At 41.7% G+C, this 25,459-nt stretch overlaps 1 protein-coding gene and 1 long non-coding RNA gene across 3 annotated transcripts in view; one reads left to right on the forward strand and one right to left on the reverse strand.

Annotated features, from left to right (window-relative positions):
- The first annotated feature begins 3,005 nt into the window (after positions 1 to 3,005).
- Positions 3,006 to 25,459, forward strand: part of NRDE2 (NRDE-2, necessary for RNA interference, domain containing) — a 49,570-nt gene continuing 27,116 nt past the window's right edge. For both annotated transcript variants that reach the window (XM_006748057.3, XM_081830067.1), the window contains exons 1-4: positions 3,006 to 3,156; positions 19,276 to 19,384; positions 20,679 to 20,909; positions 24,574 to 24,723. In XM_006748057.3, the coding sequence (XP_006748120.2) occupies positions 3,093 to 3,156; positions 19,276 to 19,384; positions 20,679 to 20,909; positions 24,574 to 24,723 (554 nt within the window). In that variant the 5' untranslated portion in view covers positions 3,006 to 3,092. The remainder of the gene's footprint in view (positions 3,157 to 19,275; positions 19,385 to 20,678; positions 20,910 to 24,573; positions 24,724 to 25,459) is intronic.
- LOC145723375 (uncharacterized) overlaps positions 7,629 to 25,459 on the reverse strand; it is a 22,888-nt gene continuing 5,057 nt past the window's right edge. Inside the window, exons 2-3 of the long non-coding RNA XR_014148319.1 lie at positions 14,583 to 14,639; positions 7,629 to 8,536 (exon numbers count right to left, since the gene is read on the reverse strand). This is a non-coding gene — a long non-coding RNA (uncharacterized LOC145723375). The remainder of the gene's footprint in view (positions 8,537 to 14,582; positions 14,640 to 25,459) is intronic.

Consider the following 25,459-nt stretch of genomic DNA (forward strand, 5'->3'; position numbering starts at 1 on the left):
TAAAAAATAGGTTTTACACTTATAAATGTTGGAAAAAGTAGAAAAAAGAATATTTTGTGACATGTGAAAACTGTACGAACTTCAAATTTCAATGTAGTTGCCACAGAGACCATATGTCCTGCTAAGTCTAAAATATTTACTATGTGACCCTTTTCAGAAAAAGTTTGCTGACCGCCGGTTAGTCTTTTAATTTATTAAAACAACAAATTCAAAACCTTGGTGTGTTCTTAAGCTTTTAAAAAAACCAGGTGGTGATTACACTTCTGTGAAACCACCATGAACACAATCAAGATCCAGAACATTTCTTTCACCCCCAAGAGATTCTGCATGCCTCCCGTGGAATGTCCCTCCCTCTGCTCCCACAGCCCAATAGGCAACCACTGATCTGCTTTCTGTTACTATATATTAATTTGCATTTCCTAGAATTTTGTATAAATAGAACCATATGGTAAGAACTCTTGGGCTTACCTGCCTGTTTTTACCCAGCGTACAGATTTTGAGATTCATTCATATTGTGTGTGTCAGTAGTTTGTTCCCTCTTATTGTTATGCTTTTTAAAAAAGTAAGCTTTTTAATTTTTAGTTTAAAAATGCTGTATTATAGAACATTTCAACATTTCACCAAAAAAGGCCAAAATAGTGCATGTACACATTATTTCTTTTACAGGTACTTCAATTACCTGTCAAGTATTAATTTTTATAAAGCTAAGCAATTATGCTTACACATATAGTACACTTTAAATTCTCTTAGATGGCCTAAACTTCCTAAGATTTCAACTTAAAATCAGAGGTTTATATCAGTTACTCAATTATCCACAATTTTTATTTTTTATTTTATTTTTTAAAAAATATTTATTTATTTGAGAAAGAGTGAGAGAGAGAGCACAAGATGGGGGAGGGCCAAAGAGAGAGGGAGAAGCCGACTCCCCACGGAGCAGGGAGCCTGATGTGGGGCTCTGATCCCAGGACCCCAAGATCATGACCTGAGCCGAAGGCAGACGCTCACTGACTGAGCCACCCAGGTGCTCCTTTTTTTATTTTTTAAAAGTTACTTGTTTTTTTAGTAATCGCCACACCCACCGTGGGGTTCAAACTCGCGACTCGGAGATCAAGAGTAGCATGTGTTTCCTATTGAGCCAGCCAGGCACCCCTTGATCATACACTTTAAATTGTTCTTATAAGGAGGATCTCTTAAGCCAAATTCTCTGACACATTTGTAGCACAGAAAATATCTAACATGCCCAGATTTCCTTCTGATTACAGAACCATTACTATTATGGTTTTGACTCTCCCAAGCGTTCCATATTACTTATTTTTCTGGAGTAGAAAAGTATGAAGCACTGGACAAGACAGTCACCATCCCAGCTATGCAAAGTGGTCTGCTAAGGAGGCAGATGCTGTCCCAACTAACTGAGGTAACTTAGAGCCAGAGATTTGGGTAGAACCTGAGTTTTTAAGCTGCATACATGCAAAGGTTTACTACCCATATCACCATACCCCTCCTTTTTACAAACACTATGTAGAGGTCTTCAAAGCATGAAGGGTGTTCATTTTGGACTCACACAAGGTCTGCAGCTTTCTTGAGTCCACCTGTCCCTTGATTAGATTTGCAATGGTTTCTAATATATTTTCTATTTAACTCTGGAGATCTTTGAACTCCCTGGGATCCCCAGAAATATTTTTTCACTTATCTATTTTCACCTGCGAACACTAGAGTATGTATCTCCAATATATAAAAACTTTATTTTATTTATTATTTTTTAAAGTATGCTCCAAGCCCAATGTGAGGCTTGAACTTACAACCCCAAGATCAGGCAGCGCTCTTTCTGCCCACAGGTCCTGTCCCTGTGCTTTAATAAAACAACCCCAAGATCAAGAGTTGCATGCCCTACCGACTGAGCCAGCCAGGCACCCCTATAAGAACTTCAAAAAGTAGCCTTAGTGCCATTAGTTCATCTAACCAAATTAACGAGAATTAATTGATGTAATCTACTAACACTCTGTCCACCTCTTATTTCTCCATCTGTCTCACAAAGATGTTTTTACAATGTCTAATCAGAATCATAACAAGGCCATATATTGTATTTGGTTGCTACATCTCTAAAGGTCTTTTAATCTATTGCAATATTCTGTACCCGTAAAGCCATTGATTTTTTTGAAGAAACTGGATTGTTTTCTATAATTTCCCACATTCTGGATTTGGCTGATGCTTCCAGGTGGTATGAACTCTTTAATTTTCTTTATCCCCTATATTTCTAGTAGCGGGCTTGATTAGATTCAGATTCTTTTTTTTTTTTAGTCAAGAATACCTCGTGGGTGGGTAAATAAGTTCTCTAGCAAAGACCTTTGAACCTGATAGGTTCTATTCTTTTGTATTGCTTCTTTTTTTTTTTTTTTAAGAGTTTACTTTATTTGAGAGAGAGCACATGTGCATAAGCAGGGGAAGCAGTTGAGGGAGAAGAGGCTCCCCGCTGAGCAAGGAGCCCGATGCGATGCGGGGCTCCGATGCGGGGCTCGGTCCCCAGGACCCCAGCCCAAGGTAGATGCTTAACCAACTGAGCCACCCAGGCGCCTCAATGAAGTTCCGTCATCTCATGGCTTTGAGTTCCATCTGCAGTCACAACTCACATAATAGCTAACTTTTCTCAAGTGCTTCCCATGGGCCAGGCACAACGACAACTAAGTAAGCACCTTACTTAACAACGCTCATTTAATCTTAGGAACATTTTGCAGAAGAGGAAACTGAAGCTTGAAGAGCTTGATTACTTTGACCCAGTTAGTGATAGTGTGAGTTCAGGGGTCGAACTAGGATCCCAGCTCCTGCTCCTTTCACCTTTGAACAATTCCACTTCGGGGTCTCTCCATTTTCCCGGTTCTCAAAGAAGCCTTCCGGTACCAATTACACGGAAGTGGCTCCGTCCCCCTCCTCCCCTCCCCTCGTCGCCCCGCCCAGTCCCCCGGTCAAGCCCTAGGGAGCTCCGGGGTAAAAAAACCACACTTCCCAGAGTGCACCGCGAGCGCGAAGGCCTCACTACCGGCGTCCGCTCGCCGGCGCCATTTCTGTCGAGGGGAACGGCAGTGCGGCCTGTGATCATGGCGCTGTTCCCGGCCTTTGCCGGTATTGGTGACGCTCCCAACAGCGGCAGCGCCAGGAAAGGTAAGCACACAGAGGGGATGAAGAAGGCACTCGCGGGCATACGACGGAGTTTCTCGGTCCTAGGTCTCGGCCCTTGCCTTGGATTTGTTTATCCATTTGTATCCCAGAGTTCTCCGCGGCGCTGCAAAGACTTCTGGGAAGGGAAGCCCCCTGGTCTCATCCTGGCTTAAGTTAAGAGTTGTAGAGCAATGGATGGAGAAAGACCGAGGAGAGGCCATGGGGCTGGGGCTTCCATATTGTCATGCTGTTAGGCCCCATTCTTGCTCTGAGCCTCAGTTACTGCACCTGTGAAACGGAGATGCTAGTACTCCACATCGCAAGGAGATTCCTGATGCATATGCTGGGTGTTGTTACTACATCTTTCGTCCTTTCCCGTTTTACTTATTTCTGGACCGCTCAGTGGGTTCATAGCTTTTGGCAGACCTAGAGCTAGGGATTAGGATCCAAAGCCTAACTGAACGGAGTTTCTCTCCAGAGGAACACAGATGCTGGGAATCAGAACTGTTGATTGAGGGTCTCCAGGTGATGGCATTACATACTCTATTTAGCCTTAAACATACCCAGGAGATGTGCATTATTAAAAATTGAGACAGGGAATTGTCATTTAAAGTAATTAATCCTAGATCATGCACTTATGTGGCAGAGTCCCATTGTGTCTCTCACCTCTTTTATATTCTCTGATAGTTTCTACACTTCTATTTTGGTAATGCTCTTCATAATTTTGAGTAATCTGTTATATAATCAGTGTAAGTTTTGGCAGTTTCCTTACTACCTACAGCCTATTGACAAGTCCTTAAAACAGGCAGAGTGAAAATCCTCTAGGAACTCAGCTGCCTCAGTGTTTATACTTTGTTAAGGGCAAAAGGTCCTGGAAAGCTTGCTTCCAAAATTCCTTAGACTTAGGCTATCCCTAACCCTCTCCCAACTTGAAAGTATAAGGGGCCACTCCTCATGACCCCAGTGCTGCTCTTTCTGCCCAAGGGTCCTGTCCCTGTGCTTTAATAAAAGCACCTTTTTGCACCAAAGGCGTCTCAAGAATTCTTTCTTGGCCCTCAGCTTTGGACCCTAATGTCTTCCCTACATCAATAGGTATTCTTAAAAAAGTAGCAGAAAAAGTAAGATGTTATAGATGTCACAGGTGAACTACAGGAATACTGACTTCTGATGGGAGGTTCAAAGAAGGTTTATTTAGGAGATAACTTTGGTGATGGGTCTTCAAGAGGGTAGGATTTGGACAGATGGAGATAGTGGAAGGGCATTCCAGAGCCTTCAAAGCCATGCAGGAAGGAAATCGTGTGACCTCTGCAGAAAGTTGCAAATAGTCCTGTTTGTCTGAAAATATAGAGGCAAAAAGGGGAAGCCTTGGGAAATATGGTTGGGACTGGTGGTGAGGGAGGGTAGTGACTTGAGTAACAGGCCAGGGGTTTATCCTTTATTTGGGGAGGGTGAAATGGAAAGTTTACAGGGGAGTGTCACCCTTGTCATTTATCTTAACCAGTATTTATCAGACATTTTCTGGGTATTCAATGGCAGGGTAATGTTTGTAGAAGAGCTTTTTATGAAGCACTGTCTTTTTAAAACTTTAAACATTATCACTCCGTGAAATTAACTGTAATTCTTTAATATCATCTGGTATCCAGTCAATGTTCAAATTTTCCAAATTGTCTAAAAAATGGCCTCTTAATGCTGCTTCAGAAAGTCAAGATCCCATAAGGATCCAACATTGTATTTTGTGGCTATATCTCTTAGGTCTCTTTTTAATATGAAATAGTTTCTCCTTCCCCTCCATTTTCCCTTGTGATATATTTGTTGAGGAAAATGGGTCATTTGTCCTATAGACATTTCCCACCAGATCCTCCTGGTGACATTTAGCGTGCTTCTCTATCCCAGTATTTCCTGTGAGCTGGCGATTAGATTTAGAGAGTTAGATTCAGGTATAATTTTTTAAATTGGAGATACCTCATTAGGGTATTTGCTGTTGACTTAAGTCAGGAGGATGTGCTGTCTAATTTTCTCTTCTTTTAGAAATGTGAAGATTGATCAGTGATTTCATGGACAAGCCTGACCATCCATCAGTCTTTCACCTAATGATCTTTGCAGCCATTTATGATTATTGCTTAGATGCGTTATTTCATTGGAGTCACAAAATGGTTGTTTTCTAATTTTAACTTTCCTCCTATATTAGCATCAATTATTTTATAAACTTTCTGTCAACACTATTGGGATACCCTGAAATAGAATTCAGGCAAGAAAGACAGGATGAATGGTTGATTCTTTCCCTTTGTCACTGTTCAGAGAATGAGTTGGGGTTCCTGCAACTTTTAGAGGTCTCCCTCTTCGTTATAAACTCTCGAATTTTTAACACTTGTATTTCAATCCATTGCAGATACTATTTTTCTAATGCTCAAATCATCCCATCTGTGGCTGTTGGGAGTCTAATTAAGTTTGGTGTGTGTCTTTTTGACATGACCCAGATGTCGTCATTGCTTCCTTGCCTTCTGGCCTAAAAGATGCCCAGAGCTCATCACTTACATGTTCCATTAGGACCTGGAATTGGCTGTTTCTCTAAAAACCATGTTTTTTTTTTTTTTTTTAGTGGAAAATGGTATGGGAAGGTTAAAACCACACATTGGTGTCAGGAGTGCTAATTGCACTGGGTCGTCATTACTTCTAGACATTTTGAGTGGTCAAAACCAGGAAGAGAAAAATACATCATGAATTCACCTTGATATTTCCAGGCCAAATTTAAGATTGTGAGATTACTTAATTTCTTTTTGTAATTTCTTTTGTAATTTATATGTACATTTATAATTTAATGTTTATATTTCTTTCCTCCTGAAATATAATTTTCCTCTGAAAATCTTAGTTCCTGGGGCACCTGGCTAGCTCGGTGGGTGGATCGTGTGACTCTTGATCTTGGGGTTGTGAGTTTGAGTCCCATGGTGGGTGTGCAGATTACTTAAAAATAAAATCTTAAAAAAAAGAAAACTTAGTTATTAATGCCACCAGAACAATTGTGTATATGTTCAAAATAACAGTAGTAACATGATTAATACTAAATAGTTTAATATTTCTTTGTGGTTCTTTTGGTCCTTAGGACGTATCCTGCAGCAGATGTGTAGTCGAATGACTGTTTTAAAGTCACTTGAAATAGTTCTCTGAGTGGTTTTGTCACCAGTTTGACATATAGTTAGTATATTTGTTTTAATTTTTAGGGATTGCTTTTTTCTTCTTTTTGAATTGATTCTGTTTTATAGTGTTGTGAAACATTTGCATGGTCCTAAGGTTGAAATTGTAAACCAGGTATATTCAGAGGGAAAAAAGCCTTTCATTTCTCTTTCTCAGCCTGTTACTTTCCTTACTCTGTGGGTTAGAATTTTAATTAGTCGGGCTCCTGGGTGGCTCAGTCATTGGGCATCTGCCTTCGGTTCAGGTCATGGTCTCAGGGTCCTGGGATCGAGTCCCGCATCGGGCTCCTTGCTTGGCGGGAAGCCTGCTTCTCCCTCTCCCACTCCCCCTGCTTGTGTTCCCTCTCTCGCTGTTTCTCTCTCTGTCAAATAAATAAAATCTTAAAAAAAAAATTTTTTTAATTAGTCATTGAGATCCTTCCATTTTTTCTCCCTTAATACGAGTAACTACATTTCTTTCTCTTTCTTAAATGCATACTGTTCTGCATTTTATTTTATTTTTTAAATTTACTTCTTTATTTTACAGAGAGTGAGGGAGAGCTTGAGCAAGCAGAGGGATGGGCAGAGGGAGAGAGAATCCTGAAGCAGACTCCCCTCTGAGCACAGAGCCTGATGCAGGTCTTGATCTCAGGACCCTGAGACCATGACCTGAGCCGAAGTCAAGTCGGACACTTAACTGACTGAACCACCTAGGCAACCCACTGTTCTGCATTTTATTTATTTTTAAAAGACATTTATTTTAGAGCGAGAGTGCAAGGTGGGGGAGGGTAGAGGGAGAGGGAGAATCTTTTTTTTTTTTTTAAGATTTTATTTATTAGAGAGAGAGAATGAGTGCAAGCGTGATCAGGGAAGGGGTAGAGGAACAAGCAGATTCCCCACTGAGTGAGGAGCTGGATGGAGGGCTCAATCCTAGGACGCTGAGATCATGACCTGAGCTGAAGTCGGATGCTTAACCGACTAAGCCACCCAGGTGTCCCAGAGAGAGATAATCTAAGCAGACTCGCCACTGAGTGCAGAGCCTGACAGGGCTTGATCTCATGACCCTGAGATCACGACCTGAGCTAAAATCAAAAGTTGGACACTCAACTGACTGAGCCACCCAGGCTCCCCACCTGTTTTTCGTTTTAGTTGAAATCCCAGAGATCACTCTACAGCTTGTGCATTCTACAGTATGAGATCTTCCTCATTTCTTTTGACTGATACACAGAACTCCATCATGTGATGTCATATGGTTTATTCAGACTGTTCCCTATTAACATTTAGACGGTTTCTTCTGCTGTTATAAATAGAAGCACTGTACATTTTTTTTTTTTAGTTGACACACGATGTTACATTAGTTTCAGGTGGACAACATAGTGATTCCATCACTTTATACCTTATGCTCTGCTCACTGCAAGTGTAGCCACACACCACTGTTACAGTATCTTTGACTCTATTCCCTATGCTGTGCCTCTTATTCCTGTGATTTATTCACTCCATAACTGGAAGCCTGCATCTCCCACTCCCCTTCACCCATTTTGCCCATTTCCCGGCAACCCCTCAGTTCTTTGTATTTATAAATGATTCTGCTTTTTATTCAGTTGTTTTGTAGATTCTACATCTAAGTGAAATCATGTGGTATTTTTGTTTCTCTGACTTCACTTAGCATAATACCCTTTTAGATCCATTTACGTTATAAATGGCAAGATCTCACCCTTTTTAATGACTGAGTAATATTCCACATTATTTATATTTTTATATACATATCACATCTTTTTTACTGATTCGTCTATTGATGGACACTGGGGTTGCTTCCATATCTTGGCTATTGTAAATAATGCTGCAGGAAAATAGGGGTGCATATATCTTTTTGATTTTGTTGGAATTATTGGATCATATGGTATTTCTGTTTTTAATCTTTTGAGGAATCTCCATACTGTTTTCCACAGTTGCTGCACCAGTTTATATTCCCAGTAACAGTGCACAAATGTTCCTTTTTTCTCCACATCCTCACCAACACTTGTTATTTCTTGCCTTTTTTGATTTTAGCCATTCTGACCGGTGTGAGGTGATATCACTGTGGTTTTGATTTACCTTTCCCTGATGATGAGTGATGTTGGGCATCTTTTCGTGTGTCTGGTGGCCACTTGGATGTCTTCTTTGGAAAGATGTCTGTTCACGTCCTTGCCCATTTTTGTACTTCTTGCCTTATACTGTAAAACGTAAAAATGTAAGATTGTTAATAGTAGTGCAGAATTTCAATTAAAAAAAAAAACTAAACTGCAGGACAGGACAGACAGGCAATACCCAAGTGAGTGACCCCACTCTGCTCCTTGCTCTGGAGGTACTGTTAAGCATTAGGACAGGATTTAAGTAGCCATCCCATTCAGTAAGAGGTTTGAGGGAGGGAATTTATCAACAGTCATTCTTTCAACAAACAGGTATGTAGTGCCTCCATTGTGTTAGAAGTAGCCAAGAGCCTCCAGTGTCTGATCCCTCCTATTCTCAAGTTTTTCTTCTGTACGTACCATCAGACTATAAAGATTTTATACTCCAAAACATTGTTGCTCAGGTGCTGAATATTTGGACAGAGTTGGGAAGGAAGATGGCATATCAGTGCATTTAATCCTCATAACAACATATAAGGCAGGGGTATTATCCATATTTGGGGAAGAAACTAAACTCATTATTTTTTTTTCTCTAAAACCTCTTCTTCCTGGGTCCACGTATTGGAAAATGGCACCACCATTCCCCCCAAGCCAAAACTTAGACACATACTCTGACTTCTCCTCCTCCCCTCACCCCCCATTCAGTTCTTCATCCCATCCTTCCAAATAACTCTTGCCATCTCTGGAAGTTTGTATCTCCTAATCCCTTCCATGTATTTTGCCCATCCCCCCCCTTCCCCCCTCTGCAACCATCAGTTTGTGCTCTGTATTTATAGATCTGATTCTGTTTTGTGTGTTCATTGGTTTTTAGATTCCACATATAAGTGAAATTGTGGTGTTTGTCTTTTTCTGACTTATTTAATGTAATACCTTCTAGGTTCATCTGTGTTGTTGCAAATGGCAAGATCTCACTTTTTTATGGCTTAGTAATATTCCCTAGAGAATATCTGTGTGTGTGTGTGTGTGTGTGTGTGTGTGTGCGCGCGCGCGTGCGCTCCTGCACACGCATGTGTGCATGTACACACACACTGCATCTTTTTTTTTTTTTTTTAGGTTTTATTTACTTATTTGACAGAGAGAGAGAGAGAGAGCACGAGCAGGGAGGAGAGGGAAAAGCAGACTCCCTGCTAAGCAGGGAGCCCGACGTGGGGCTCGATCCATCAGGACCTGAGCCGAAGGCAGACGCTTAACTGACTGAGCCACCCAGGGGCCCCACACACTACATCTTTACTCATCCACTGATGGACGTTTCAGTGCTTTCATATCTTGGCTATTGTAAATAATGCTCCAGTGAATATAGAGGTGCATAAATCTTTTCACATTAGTGTTTTCATTTTCTTAGGATAAATGACCAGAAGTGGGATTGCTGGATCATACGGTATTTATATTTTTAATTTTTTGAGGAACCTCCATACTGTTTTCCACAGTGGCTGCACCAGTTTGCATTCCTACCAACAGGGTTGTTTTTTTTTCCTCCACATCCTAGCCAACACTTATTTCTTGTCTTTTTGATTTTACTTATTCCTACAGGCATGAGGTGATAGCTCATTGTGGTTTCGATTTGCATTTCCCCATTGGTGAGTGGTGTTGAGCATCTTTTCAACGTGTCTGTTGGCCCTCTGGATGTCTTTGGAAAAATGTCTGCTTAGGTCCTCTGCCCAGTTCTTAATTGGATTGTTTTATGGGTATTGAGTTGTATGAGTTCTTTATATATTTTGGGTATTAACAGCTTATTAAATATATCATTTGCACATATCTTCTCCCATTACAGTAGGTTGCCTTTTTGGTTTTTTAATGGTTTCCTTTGCTGTGCAAAAGGTTTTTAGTTTAATGTAGTGCCAGTTGTTTATTTTTGCTTTTGTTGCCTGTGCCTGACAAGACAGGTCCAAAAAAATATTGCTAAGACCGATGTCCAAGAGTTTAGTACCTATGTTTTCTTTTAGGTACTTTATGGTTTCAATTCTTACATTTAAGTGTTTAACCCATTTTGAATTTATTTTTGTGTATGGTGTGAGACAATGGCCCAGTTTCATGCTTTTGCGTGTAGCTATCCAGTTATCACAACACCATTTATTGAAGAGACTGTTCCTCATTGAATATTCTTGGCTCATTTGTTGTAGATTAAATGACCATATAGATGTGGATTTATTTCTAGGCTCTCTATTCTGTCTCATTGATCTGTGTGTCTGTTTTTGTGCCAGTACCATACTATTTTGATTATTATAGCTTTGAAGTATAATTTGAAATCTGGGAGTGTGATACTTCCATCTTTGTTTTTCTTTCTCAAGATTGCTTTGGCTGTTCAGGGGCTTTTGTGGTTTTATACAAATTTTAGGATTATTTTGTTCTAGTTATGTGAAAAATGCCATTGGTATTTTGATAGGGATTGCACTGGATCTTGTAGATTGCTTTGGGTAGTATGGACATTTTAACAATATTCTTCTAGTACGTGAGCATAGTATATTTTTTATACCATTTATTTGTGTCATCTTCGGTTTCTTTCATCAATGTACTAAAACCCCAAAGTTTTTGGAGTGCTGGTCTTTCACTTCCTTGGTTAAATTTCTTCCTAGGTATCTTATTCTTTTTGATGCAGTTGTAGATGGGATTGTTTTCTTAATTTTTCTGATAGTTTGTAATTAGTGTATAGAAACACATCAGGTTTCTGTATATTAATTTTGTGTCCTGCAACTTTATTGAATTCATTTATTCTAAAAGTTTTTTGTGGAGTCATTAGGGTTTTCTGTATATGGTATCATGTCATCTCCAAATAGTGACAGTTTTACTTCTTCCTTACTAATTTGGATGCCTTTTATTTCTTGTCTGGTTGCCGTGGCTAGGAATTCTAGTACTGTGTTGAATAAAAGTGGCAAGAGTGGGCATCCTTGGCTTACTCCTGATCTTAGAGAAAGGGCTTTCAGTTTTTCACCATTGAGTATAATACTGGCTGTGCGTTTGGCCTATATGGCCTTTATTATGTTCAGGTATATTCTCTTTATACCCACTTTGCTGGGAGTTTTTTATCATGAATGGATATTGAACATTGTCAGATGCTTTTTCTGCATCTATTGAGGTGGTATGATTTTTATCCTTTATTTTGTTAATGTGTATCACATTGATTGATTTGTGGATTATGAACCAAACCTGGAATAAATCTCACCTGATCATGGTGTAGGATCCTTTTAATGTACTGTTGAATTCAGTTTGCTCATTTTTTGTTGAGCCAGTTAACTCTTCAATTCATTAGCTTACCCCTGTTCTCAACGGCCACTTCCCAGTTTTAGCTATCATCACCCCCTGGATTGACAACAGACTCCTAAAGAGTCTCCCTGTCTTCAGTCCTACCTTCACTCCCTGAACCACTCTCCACACTGTAGGCGGAATGTTAAAGTGCATTTATTTAAAAACACCATGTGCCATTCACTGGTGAAAATGCTTTACAAATATTAACTCATTGAATTATAACCCTATGAAGTTGGTACTATTTATCTGCATTTTTTTTAATTTATTTTTTTTTTAAGATTTTATATATTTATTTATTTGAGAGAGAGAGAGCGAGAGAGAGAGCAGGAGCAGGGGAAGAGGGAGAAGTAGGCTCCCCGCCGAGCCAGGAGCCCGATGCGGAGCTCGATCCCAGGACCCTGGGACCATGACCTGAGCCAAAGGCAGATGCCCAAGCGACTGAGCCACCTGGGTGCCCCTTTATCTGCATTTTTAAGGAGGAGGAAATGGAGTCACAGAGCCAATAAGTAACCTGTGTGTGGTCACGTGGCTGGTCGGCCTCAGAACCAGGATCTGAGCTCAGGCATTCCAGCTTCAGAACGCGTGCTCTTGAATACTACTCCTTGCTGCTGATCTTTAGAATCCTAGATCTGACTTTGTCCCTCTTGTTCAGAGCTGTTGAGTGTCTTGTCCATTGCTTTTAGGGTAAGCCCAAACTCTGACATCTTTGTAAGGCCCCCAACCTCTCCAGCTTCATTGTGCTCCTACTTGTTCTTCCTCCCAGTGGTCCAGACATCAAGCTTCCTGCTGTTTTCCAGAGCCCTGCTTTCCCACTTTCAAGCCTTTGTACCAGCCGTTTCTTCTGCTGGTAGGAGCAGATTAGCCTCACTCCTCGTCCTTCAGGTCTTAACCGAGCTGTTCTCCCAGGCAGCTTCCTCTGACCCATACCTAGTTTGGATGATGTGCTCTCATTATACCCTGTGTATTTTCCGTATCTTGATGTTTGTCACGTTGCGTGTAAGTGACTGCAAGGGTGTCCATGCCCTAGGGTCAGGTTGGGTTTGTCTTGTTTGCTGTGTGTTCCTACCTCCTAGAACAGTGCCTGGCTTTCAGTAAGAGGAAAACAAAAAACAAAAAACAAAAACACGCTGAGTGAAAGAAAAGAAAGAGACTCAGAGATTAAGTATTTTGTTAAGAGTTGCACAACCAGTAACGATAAAGCCAGTATTTGAACACAGGTCCTTCTGGCTCTGAAACTTGTGTTATAAATCACACTATCATATTAGAATGTTGGGGTTTGGACTGTTTAAACATTACTTTTGGGATCCCTGGGTCTCTTCAAATTGTAGGTTAACTCCGTAGAAAGTCTGACTTTGGCTGGGTACTCTGTAATCACCATCTTAAAAGCAGTTCTTAGCCACGTTGGCTGGTGCTTTCTGTTCAAATGTTTGCGCACTCAGTTTTCTGGTCAGGAAATAAGGATTTCGATCAAAATGAAGAGCTTGGCTCACTCTTATTAAAGGAACAATCCAGGCGCCTGGGTGGCTCAGTTGGTTAAGCGACTGCCTTCGGCTCAGGTCATGATCCTGGAGTCCCAGGATCGAGTCCCGCATCGGGCTCCCTGCTCAGCAGGGAGTCTGCTTCTCCCTCTGACCCTCCCCCCCTCTCATGTGCTCTCTCTCTCTCATTCTCTCTCTCAAATAAATAAATAAAATCTTAAAAAAAAAAAAGAACAATCCCCTTCCCTAATACATATGCTAATTGATTACACTTAACCTTGGAAATGTCTTTTCAATTATTCCTGGAGGGGTGGTGCTCACCGGAGTTCACAGAAACCAGTAATCAGTGCTATTTTGTTATAATAGTAATGGGGAAGGGGTGAACTGGGATATCTTACCCAGCTGTGATTAAAAAAAAATTTTTTTTTTAAATTTAAAACAATTTATGGTGATTTCTTCAGCCCTCTATCCAGTGGAATTGAATTAGAGCATTTTCACTAGCGTTGGGGAAATAGCATGATATAATAAACTTATAAAAAGCATGTCAACTTTGGGGTGATTCATTATATAATTTTCAGTAAAATTACACATGCTGTGGCTCTTCCAGATACCTACCTGATTTTTATTAGGCGGTAGTTCTAAAGTGGTTTTCTGCCTGATACTTCTACCCTTTTTTTCTTAGGGGGTGTGTGTGTGTGTGTGTGTGGTTTTCTGCCTGATACTTCTACCCTTTTTTTCTTAGGGGGGGGTGTGTGTGTGTGTGGTTTTCTGCCTGATACTTCTACCCTTTTTTTCTTGGGGGGGTGGTGTGTGTGTGTGTGTGTGTGTGTGTGTGTGTGTGTAGCAGAGTGCTGATTTCCAGGCAGATTCAACCTATGTTTATTTACTAACCTGCAGGGACAAAAGGTTTGTCAGCCAGTCAGCTTCTCTATCCAAACCAAACCCTAGGCATGTTGTATCCTGCTCGTCCTCTCTATGCTGTGTTATGTCCTGCTTGGTATTGACACAATGAGCTAAATACATATTTGATTTCTATCAAAGGAATTTGTAAATCGTGTGAGGATGTAGGTAAATAGGAAAAAAAAAAAACCTTTGCAGTCTGAATAATAAAGTATCTTTTAATCTCAAATAACTTCCTCCAGGATTCCATGTAACCAAAATTTAATTTAATAATCTTACATGTATTACGTGAACAGTTAAGGTTATGATTAAGTATAAATACCACATGAGCAGAGACCTGGCCTGCCTTATTCACCCTGTACCCCCAAAGCCTGGGATGTGCCTGGGCACATAGTAGGTATTCAATACTTTATTCTTTAATGGTCATATCTCCATTTACAGTGAAGAATTAAAATAGTTGTACTTTATACCTAGATAATGGCATGCTTTTGATGATCTCAGGGTCCTTCAGTTCAGTAAATTAGGTGCTGGGGATACAAAAATATGAAGATATGGCTCAGATCCTCAGTCATTTTATTTATTCAACAAATATTTATTGATTCCAGTTACTTTGTGCCAAGGCACTGTGCTAGGGGTTGGGAATACAGGAGCGAGTAGTCATAACCTCTGCCCTCGTGTTGCATTTAGTTTAGAAAGAAAAGAATAGGAGGAGGGTAGGTGAGCTGGAAACTTGGATGCAAGAATTGTAAATCAATTTGCTGTATTTGTTTGGCTGGCAAAATATTTTGTTTGTCTTTTTCTTTTTTCCATTCTCATTCCCTACAGTGTCAGAGTAATTACTAATCTGGTCCCTGTAAGGATTTGAGTTGTTGACCTTTGCCTTAGAATAAAGTAGGAAGACTGCCATGCAAATAATGAGATTATAATGTGAAAATTGCCACACTATCCCCATGTACCAGTTGCAGGGAGATTTCAGGAAAACCAGCGCCTTAGTTGAGGGAATGAAGAGTAGCACCATGGTGTGGTGGAGAGACCAGATGGAGGAGCGCAGATCCAGTTTCAGGTGTGTGCCCACAGCCGTGACTGGACTTCTTTGGGCCTCCTGCTTTTGATCCGTAGATGAGGAGGTGGGATCCCGGCTCTGCCCTGGAGAGCCTTCTCAGACCTGCTCCCTCCCTCCAGACCCCTAGGAGCAACCCTACTTTTGCTGTTCTTCATGCTGGGCTTCTCTGAAACATTTTGTTTGAGCAGTGTTTTCTTTGGCTAAAAAGAGTTTTAAAATCCCTAGATGATCTCCGAAATTCCTGCATGCCTAACATCCAGTGATGATTACTTCTAACGTTTCATGTTCACTGCTCATGCGCTACCAGGCAAAAAAAAAGCAGCAGTGGTAACTTCTTGTCAGGTGCAAATACCCTTTGCTCTGACAAAAGGTCATTTGATTGAGATGAAGGTCACAGAGAAGGTCAGTGATGATTTGGGTTAGAACCCCAACAGTTTTAGTTCTGTATACACTACCCTTTTTCCACAGTGGTCTCATATGGCAAAGTCTTAATTGCTCCCTTAAAAGCCCTTTTTCTTGTACTTTCTGAAGGACTCCTGAGAGTCACGCACTTTCTGTTGTTTTGACATCTGGGTTTCTTTACATTTCCTCCAAGCTGTCCTCACTGTCTAGAATATTTATGGAAAGATATACTGGAATCGTTTGAGAGCATCTTTCCTTGCATATTGTTCCATCTTTTCTCACTTTTCCTTTGTTCATGAGAAAATCCAATTATTGTGGAAATGATCATGATCTCTGAGCAACAGGAACTATTTTCTTTTTTTTTTTTTAAGATTTTATTTATTTATTCATGAGAGACAGAGAGAGAGACAGAGGCAGAGGGAGAAGCAGGCTCCCCGCGGAGCAGGGAGCCCGATGCGGAACTCGATCCCAGGACCCTGGGATCATGACCTGAGCCGAAGGCAGACGCTTAACCGACTGAGCCACCCAGGCGTCCCCAGGAACTATTTTCACATACCTCTTGCCAGGAAAGGGAACCAATCTCAGAAAGAGAAAGACAATAGAAGATAGATTGCCTGGACGATTATTTAGCACTCACTGGGTATGACCTTACAAATTATTTAATTCCTTTGAGCCTCAGTCTCCTCTTCTATACAGTGGAGATGATAATGTGTCCCATAGTGGGTTGTTTTGGTGCTTAAAAGGGGTAAGGATATAAAGTGCTTTACCTGGTGTTTGGCCTACAGTAGGCACTTAATGAGTTAGGATTCCTCTCTTCCTTCCCCCCTTTTTTTTTTAAAAGATTTTATTTATTTGAGAGAGAGAAAGCACGTGTGTATGTGTGTGTGCTGCATGCGCTCTAGAGTGAGGTGGGGGTTGGGGTGAGGGGCAGAGGGACAGGGAGAGAGAATCTCAAGCAGATTCCCTGCTGAGTATTGGGCTCCATCCCATGACTCTGAGATCAAGACCTGAGCCAAAATCAAGAGTTGGACACTCAGCTGACTGAGCCACCCAGGCACCCCCCCTTTTCTTTTAATGTACCTGTCCTCCCTCCCTCCCCTCTTTTCCACAGGTATTTATTAAACTCCTCCTGACGCATTGCCAGGCATTGCTAATGGATACAACAGTGAGTCAAACAAAGTACCTGTCATCAAGGAGCACACATTTCAGCATCTACTCCTCAGTAAGATGCAGTAATCACCAGGGACTAGAAGACAGAACATATAAAGCACTCTTCCAGCACAACACTAAAAAGGCAACCCAATTAAAAAATGGGCAAAGGATTTGACTATTACTGTTCAAATATGAATGGCCAATAAACACACGAAAAGATGCTTCACGTCATTAGTCACCAGGGAAATGGAAAAGCGCAATGAGGAGGGACATCACACCCAGTAGTATAACTATAACCTAAAACACAGACAGTAGAAATCAGATTTGGAGAAATCAGAGAATCCGTATACAGTTATTGGGAATGTAAAGTGGTGCAGCCATTTTGGAAAACAGTCTGGCATTTCCTTAAAATGCTAAATATGAGTTACCACATGACCCAGCATTTCTCCTGGATATCTAGCCAAGAGCAGTGAAAACATAATGTCCATATAAAAACTTACACATGAATATTCACAGAGCATTGTTCATAATAACCAAAATGACGCCCAGGTGTCCATCAGCTGATGAATGGACAAAATGTGGGATATCCATAAAATGGAATATTATTTGGCAATAAAAAGGAGTGGAGCATGGATACATGCTACAGCATGGATGAACCTTGGACACATTACGCCGAGTAAAAGAAGCCAGTTACAAAGGACTGTATTGTATGATCTCATTTATATTCAGTGTCCTAGACTGGCAAATCTGTAGAGACAGATTAGTGGTTGCCTGGGGTGGAAGAGCCAGAGATGAGTGAAGGTAACTGCTAATAGCTTTGGGGTTTCTATCTTTTTTTTCTTTTTCGTAAGATTTTATTTATTTATTTGACAGAGACAGCGAGAGAAGGAACACAAGCAGGGGGAGTGGGAGAGGGAGAAGCAGGCCTCCCGCTGAGCAGGAGCCCAATGTGGCTCGATCCCAGGACCCTGGGATCATGACCTGAGCTGAAGGCAGACGCTTAACGACTGAGCCACCCAGGCACCCCTCTATGGGGTTTCTTTTTGGGATGATGAAAATGCCCAAATTATTTTACGGTAATAGTTGTACCATTCTTTTTTTTTTTTTTTTTAAGCAAATTATGTGCCCAGCATGGGGCTTGAACTCATGACTCCATGATCAGGAGTTGCATACTCCACCGACTTCATACTCCACAGCCAGCCAGGCACCCTGTTACAATTCTAAATATACTAAAAACCATGGGTTGTACATTTTAAATGGCTGAACCTTATGGTTTATAGATTATATCCCAGTATAGCTGTTAAGAAGTGCACGGAGCGCCTGGGTGGCTCAGATGGTTAAACGTCTGCCTTCAGCTCAGGTCATGATCCCAGAGTCCTGGGATCGAGCCCCACGTCAGGCTCCTGGCTTAGTGGGGAGCCTGCTTCTCCCTCTCCCTCTCCCCCTGCTCATGTTCTCTCTCTCTCTATCTCTGTGTCTCAAATGAATAAATAAAATCTTAAAAAAAAAAGTGCAGTTACCCTTCTGTCTCCTAACTTCATGTCACTGGTGCTCTGGCCTCATCCTAGAACAAAACAGGACAACCTCTAAACCCTTCCTGGGGCCCCCTTGCTGCCACCATTCACCATGGCTTTTTCCTTTCCTTCACAGTTAAGACTCCTAAAAGGTTAGGAAATAAGTAATTTAGAAAAAGTTCATTCCAGAGGAGTTAGAAATTAATGGATAGGGCGCCTGGGTGGCTCAGTTGGTTAAGCGACTGCCTTCGGCTCAGGTCATGATCCTGGAGTCCCGGGATCGAGTCCCATATTGGGCTCCTTGCTTAGCGGGGGGTCTGCTTCTCCCTCTGATCCTCCCCCCTCTCATGTGCTCTCTCTCTCTCATTCTCTCTCTCAAATAAATAAAATCTTTAAAAAAAAAAAAAAGAAATTAATGGATAAGCAGAAGGAGGAAAAATTTTGGACATTTAATCTCACCACCCAGAGATAATCATTATTAACATTTTGTGTCATTTTAGCGTTAGCAAAGTTGACACCTCATGTTTTTATTTTCAAAGAAGAGTACTGCTGTAAGGAAAGGCTAATGTTAAGTTACTAAGAACGGAATATTTTTTGAAGAAAAATGTCTAATCTTCTGTAACAATATTGAACATGGAGGGCTTTTGTGCATGATTTGATTTTTAAGCTTTTTGGAATTGTCTGCGTCAAATTTGAGGTCATTCAGTCCTAGTGCTTTGGAAACCATTCCTGCTCCTTAGAGTGTGATGGAATCGTGAAGCCATGTTGCTTTTTAAGCCACACTTGTTGTGCGGCTTTTGCTTAAGCCGCAGTCTGATTGCACAAGAGGATTTCAGTCTTAAATATTTTAGAGTGTGAGAAAGCCCCATGCCCTATGAAATAAAAATCTCATGGATTCCCTTTGGCTTCTTCGGACTCTCTGGCTGACACTGGCTGTGAATTAGGATGTCGGCTGATAAGATGGATTTCCTGCTTTCGAAATCACATTGAACTGATTTCATTGATCTTTTTTTTCCCCCTTTGCTTGTGCAGAATTAGATTGGCTGAGCAACCCGAGCTTTTGTGTTGGAGCCATAAGCTCTCTGAGCCAACAACCTGAAGAGGCTGCCACTCTGGTTTCTGAAGGGTCACCGCTGACGAGGTAGCTTTTCTGGAAGATGATTTTTAGTTTTTGTCTGTGTGTTGTCTATTGCTGGGTTCGAATAATGCTCCTTAGAAAACCCTGTGATAAAAGAGCGAATTGCAACTCTTCTTTCTACTCAAACTAATGAGGTGCTCTTTGTTGTCCCTTACCTCTCGCATAGATTATTCCTCCTTTCCCCCTGTGCACTTGGTAATGGTAAGTGTGTGATAGTGCACTAATAACGAGGCCGCGAGGGAAACGGCACCGTGTGATTGTTGAGTCACTTGACTAACCTCGTCAGTAACCTCTAGAATATTATAGCCCTGATGTTCCCTCAGTTGCATTTTCACCATTTTTGGAAAAACAGAAGCTGGTGTGATATAACATCAGATAAAATCTCATGAAAACTTTGAGGACAGCAGAATGGCGCACATCTGTACCAAGCTTTGAAAGAAATTATGGTAGAGCATCGAACTGAGAAGTGAGCCCTCTCGCATTTGTGGACTAGGTGGTCTCATTAAGATGAGGAGCCCTGAGAAGGCAGTCCTCCGAAAGTGCAGGAAACCTTTGGAAATGGACACTGGTTGGTGCCTGAGAGAGACTTGTCTGTAGATATTTCAGTAATGCAGAAGGGCTCATCATAACCTTTAAAAACAAGGACCAGAATGAAACCTTTTTTTTTTTTTTTGTCATTAAGGACATGCTGCCCTAATATGTAGGACTGAAAATAAACCCTTGGTCGCCTGGGTGGCTCAGTTGGGTGAGCGACTGCCTTCAGCTCAGGTCATGATCCTGGAGTCCCGGGATCGAGTCCCGCATCAGGCTCCCTGCTCGGCGGGGAGTCTGCTTCGCCCTCTGACCCTCCCCCTTCTCATGCTCTCTCTCTCTCATTCTCTCTCAAATAAATAAATAAAATCTTTAAAAAAAAATAAAAAATTAAAAAAAAAATAAATCCTTTATAACATTGCTTCAGAAAATACTATATTTGATAAAATAACTGGTAGATTATTTTCATTTAAAAATGTGCAGATGTGAAAGTCTAGATTTAGAAGCTATTACAATTAGAGTTTCTTCACCTACTGTTGTTTTAGGTCCAACTCTTTTTTTTTTTTTTTTTTTTTTCTTTTCTGGGTGGTGGGTCCAGCTCTTAAATCCTTAAGGGGAGTTGTGATCCGGGAAGGCACTATATCAATATATGGGCAAATAGTGGGCATTTCTGGAGTTCCCTTTTACACATTTGTTTGCTTATTTTCATAGTCTTCTCCCTACTTCTCATCTGAAAATAATTCTAATGTTGATTTTCCCAAAACAGGAGTCCTCTGAAATCAGAGCCTTCAGATGAAAGTGATGCTAACGGAAAGCCCAAACAAACAAGCAGAAAAAAGAAGAAAGAGAAGAAGAAGAAGAGGAAACGTCACCACAAGAAAACCAAGAGAAAACGTGGGCAGGCCGGTAGCAGTGGCTCCGAGCCGGATAGTGAGCCTGAAGAGGACAAAACTTCCAGAAGCACTGGAGACAGTAGAAGGGAATCGGAGAAACCAAGGTGGGTCTTCTATTCTCAAATACCTATGACTTTTCGAATTTTGAATTTTTTTCCCTCAGTTGTTGCCACAAGTGAGGTATCTGAATGACTATTTAGCCACTCAGTCAAACGGAGTCCAAAAAAAAAACCCAAATAGAGCTCTACCATTAGGTCAACATTAAAAAAAAAAAAGGAAGAAGAAGAAGAAAGCTTTCATTAAAAAAATTAAGACTGTGATTTTATTTGAGAAATGTTATTTAGACACAGTAATGATTGTGTCAGAATCTGATTCAGACAAAAAGTCTTTGGGATTTTGAAAGATGGCCGATGTGCCACGCCATGGGAATATGGGCCAGTTTACTACATAGTTAAGGGTCCCGTCTGTGAGGGTCAGAGGAAGAGGCATGTCTTACTCCTCTTCCATAGTCTCCCTTTCCATTGCTTGCATCAGCTCCCCCCCCGCCCCCCGCATTGGACACACACTCTTTGGTTAAGGGCGGTATAGCACTTAGAGTCATCATTTCCTACCTCACATTTCTTTCCAGCATGGTGTGGAAGGTGTGGACTGGCCCATGAACACAGTATTTCCTTTCGTGGGGGCTTTGCTTCTCCCCACATTTTGCTCCGCTGTCTCCCTTGAGCCTGTTGCTCCCATCGTTGGCTCGCTGGTAGCCTCCCCTCTGCCTCGTGTCCTCTGCTCCCCCACGGGGGGCCCTTCTCCCAGGCCTGCGACAGGCGGCACGTGCTGGAACTACCTCAGTCGTTTCTCATTTCACTTTTTTCTTTTCTTTGTTCGTATGGGCCAGAAGAGAGAAGGTTGAAGTCCCCGTGCCAGGCATACTTAAAAAATTTAGGGCTATTAGGATTTTTTTTTTGACTCTTCAGGCATTATTTGCTTTTGTCGTATGCTTAGACATCCCACTGACATCCGTGAGAGCTCTGTCGTGCAGTGAGTCTGGAATCTGACCCACGGAGTTTCCATGAGACAGGCGGACCCTGAGTCCTCCTGGATCCTTCTGCCACCAGATCCGTGGAGAGCCTCGCAGGCCGCTGTGGCTCAGGGCATCCAGGTTGAATCAGCCGTCTCTGTGCCTAGGTGCTCCATCTGTAACCCAGGCTTGCTCTAGAAGAGGAGAATAAAAAGGTTCTGACTTTGGCCGAGTTCATGTGGGCAGGAATCACTCCTGTCTCGCTTGCCCTTGTAACCCCTCAGTGGCTGGCACAGGGCCTCATGCCCGGTAAGCACTCAGTACATTTCTGTTGTGTGAATGAATGAATACATTATTGATATTTTTGCTTTTCGGTATGTCTTCAAAGCACCATACATTAATCATTGTTTCTTCTGGAAACTCACTGTTAGCTACTTGTCCATTTTTTTTTTAAGTTGAGGAAAATGAGTTTTAAAGGATTTTCTGAACCTACACAGGAACTACCATTAGAACTTGGAAGGTAGTTATTTTCAGCCTATGCGTAATCACATCAGAGGTGAGCTTTAGAGCCTCTTGATGGTTCTGTGATCCAGATAGCATTTTTAAGTTCATTGATATTTTTCAGAATATCCCCATTAAGATCAAAATCTACTCTTTTTGTTCTTCTCTTTTACTTTCTTACTATGAACTTCTGTAGTCTCTTCCTGGGAAGATGACCTGGAGGAACTGTTTCCATAGAGACAAGGACTAAGGTATTAGTGAGTTGTGAGACTTCTGTAATGTCGGGAAAGTGGGTTCTTGGGGATATAATGCACCATATAGGAACTCTATTTTTGGGTGATCGAGGGACGACTTCCCCTAAGGCTACAGCTTCTCAGGGACCTCTGTCTCCTAGGGTGAGCTCTTCACCTTCAGGTGGAGGCAGATCCTTCCTTGTGCACAGCCCAGACCACATCCTGCTTCCTGACCTCAGTACCCAATAGGAGAGGATCAGAGCTTGTTTATTCCCTAGGGGTGGTCCGCTTCTTCCTCCCTCCCCCATGGGCTTTCCATTTCTTTCTGGAATGCATCCATCTCATTCCTTCCGTTTGCTGCCCTTACGGTGTTTGTCAACAGAAAACCCTCCATAGATATTCTGAAGGGGAATGTGTTAAAAATCACCATGTATTTTTTTTTTTAAAGATTTTTTATTTATTTATTTGAGAGAGAGAGAATGAGAGAGAGAAAGCACATGAGAGGGGGGAGGGTCAGAGGGAGAAGCAGACTCCCCGCCGAGCAGGGAGCCTGATGCGGGACTCAGTCCCGGGACTCCAGGATCATGACCTGAGCCGAAGGCAGTGGCTTAACCAACTGAGCCACCCAGGCGCCCAAAAATCACCATGTATTTTAACCTATTCAGCAAACACTTGATTGAAAGCTACTTTGTGTCCCTGAAATGCCATTCCTCTGTATTCCCAGCCAAGGATGATTTATTTATTTTATTTAATTAATTAATTTATTTTTTAAGATTTTATTTCTTTATTTTGACAGAGACACAGCGAGAGAGGGAACACAAGCAGAGGGAGTGGACAAGGGAGAAGCAGGCTTCCCGCTGAGCAGGGAGCTCGATGTGGGGCTCGATCCCAGGACCCTGGGATCATGACCTGAGCCGAAGGCAGACGCTTAACTGACTGAGCCAGCCAGGCGCCCCACCAAGGATGATTTAGAAGCCGTTAGAATCTTTATTTCTATCTGGGCAGAGTCAAAAGCAAAGACAGAACAAGGTTAAGGGCTGTTTTGACTACTTTGGCAGCTTCTTGTGTCAGCAGCATGATGAACTGATTTTCTTTAGAGGAGGGAAGATGTTAGATGCCAGAAACATTCCCTCCCCCTCTCGTTTGACTCCTAGGGAAGTGGTTCCATTTGTGTCTCAGCTGGAAGTCTGCCAACTCTCAGGTTGGTTCAGAGGGATAAGTAAGGGTCTGGTCTCACAGTGGCTCTCTCCGGCCTTGGTGTAAGAGAGAAGGTCCGTCCACAGAGCCCGGGCTATAAAAACAAGACTTAGACCAAGTCTGAATAATATGTGAGACCGACCCATTTGGAACTGTCATGTTGCTGTTGTTAAGTTTTGAGTTGGAATAATCTGAGCACTTTCTAATGAGTTAGGCTAAGCAAGGGCAACCCACTTTATTTTTAAAGAAAACCTGTTTATAAATATATTTGAAATTCTAGTTACAGTCATTTAATGGAATGTTTAAAAAGAACACCTAGGGACGCCTGGGTGGCTCAGTCGCTTAAGCATCCAGCTCTTGATTTCAGCTCAGGTCATGATCTCAGGGTCATGGGATCGAGCTCTGGGCTCTGTGCTCAGCGGGGTGTCGGCTTCTCTCCTTCTCCCTCTCCCTCTGCTCCTCCCCATATGCTAATCTCTCTCTCTCTCCCCCCCACTCCCTGTCTCTAACTTAAATAAGTAAATCTTTAAAAAAATAAAAAATAAAAACTCTTGTGTCAGGTTAATTTCTGAGATAAGGTGATTTCTTGGTAAAGTGCCACTTAGCATGGACAGTTTTTGCTTCATATTTTAAGGCTTTTTCCACAGCAGGAATCCTCTTCGTCTGTGGCACGTGCACATTTGACATACTTGGGTGTGTTTGATGCTGTGTGGAGCATCAGTGTTGAAATATTTAACTTTCATTGTTCTGAAAAGGTGGACGATGTAACTAGAAGATTTCAAAGTGCCTCTCCCTCTTTGTTCTTCACCTTCCTGTGTCCCACAGTCAAGAAGGTAATGCTGCCGCTGATATTGGGCATCGCTTTGTTTGGCTTGAGGACGTTCAGGCTCTGACTGGAGAAACCTTCAGAACAGATAAGAAACCGGATCCGGCCAACTGGGAGTATAAGTCTCTCTACCGAGGAGACATAGCAAGGTACCCGTCACGATGTCTTTCCTGATTTTCACTGGTGGGACGTAACTTCTTTTTCCCCCGAACCCTCTCTGCGCGGTCTCTGTCTGCCCCCCCCGCACCCCCCCCCCCCGCCGCCCTTTCTGGATTCTGGTGGGTGTCCTCCATCACTGAGCTGTTGAGGCATGTGTTTTATCTCACACTCTGGAGTGAAAATTCAAACCTTGAAGTCAGGATCCAGGTCTGAAGAGTCTCATTTATCCGTGGTGACTGGCATCGTGCCGGGCGTAGTAGGTTTTTAGTAAATATTTGTTGAATGAATGAATCTAAAAAATACCTTGAAGTAAGTAACTGTGACGAACTATCCAGAAACCATTTGGTCTGATCTGTATGTCATTTTAAAAAGTCACGAAAGCTTTTTATTCATCTATCCCCCAAGTAAGCCATTTTAAAAGTGACATTACGTGGTAATGACTTTTTCAAGATGCTTCCAGCATATGTCACCAGATAAAAAAGAGATGATGGTATTCACTTCAGTAATCAGTTTATTAAACTTTTCTCCTCTACCTTGTCAATCAAAAATATTTAAGTACTTATTAAATCCCTTAGGCACTGAGTAGTTTGTAAGACACTGCTGGGAACACAAAACAGTAATACACAATCTCTCTTCCCAGACAGCTTACAGGTAATGAAAATTGAAGGTAGAGAATATTGGAATGTAAAGCCAAGAGGAGACCATTATCATTCTTTTTTTTTTTTT

This window comes from Leptonychotes weddellii, chromosome 9, assembly GCF_054177405.1.
Source record: "Leptonychotes weddellii isolate Sample4059 chromosome 9, ASM5417740v2, whole genome shotgun sequence".
Taxonomy (NCBI): Eukaryota; Metazoa; Chordata; class Mammalia; order Carnivora; family Phocidae; genus Leptonychotes; species Leptonychotes weddellii.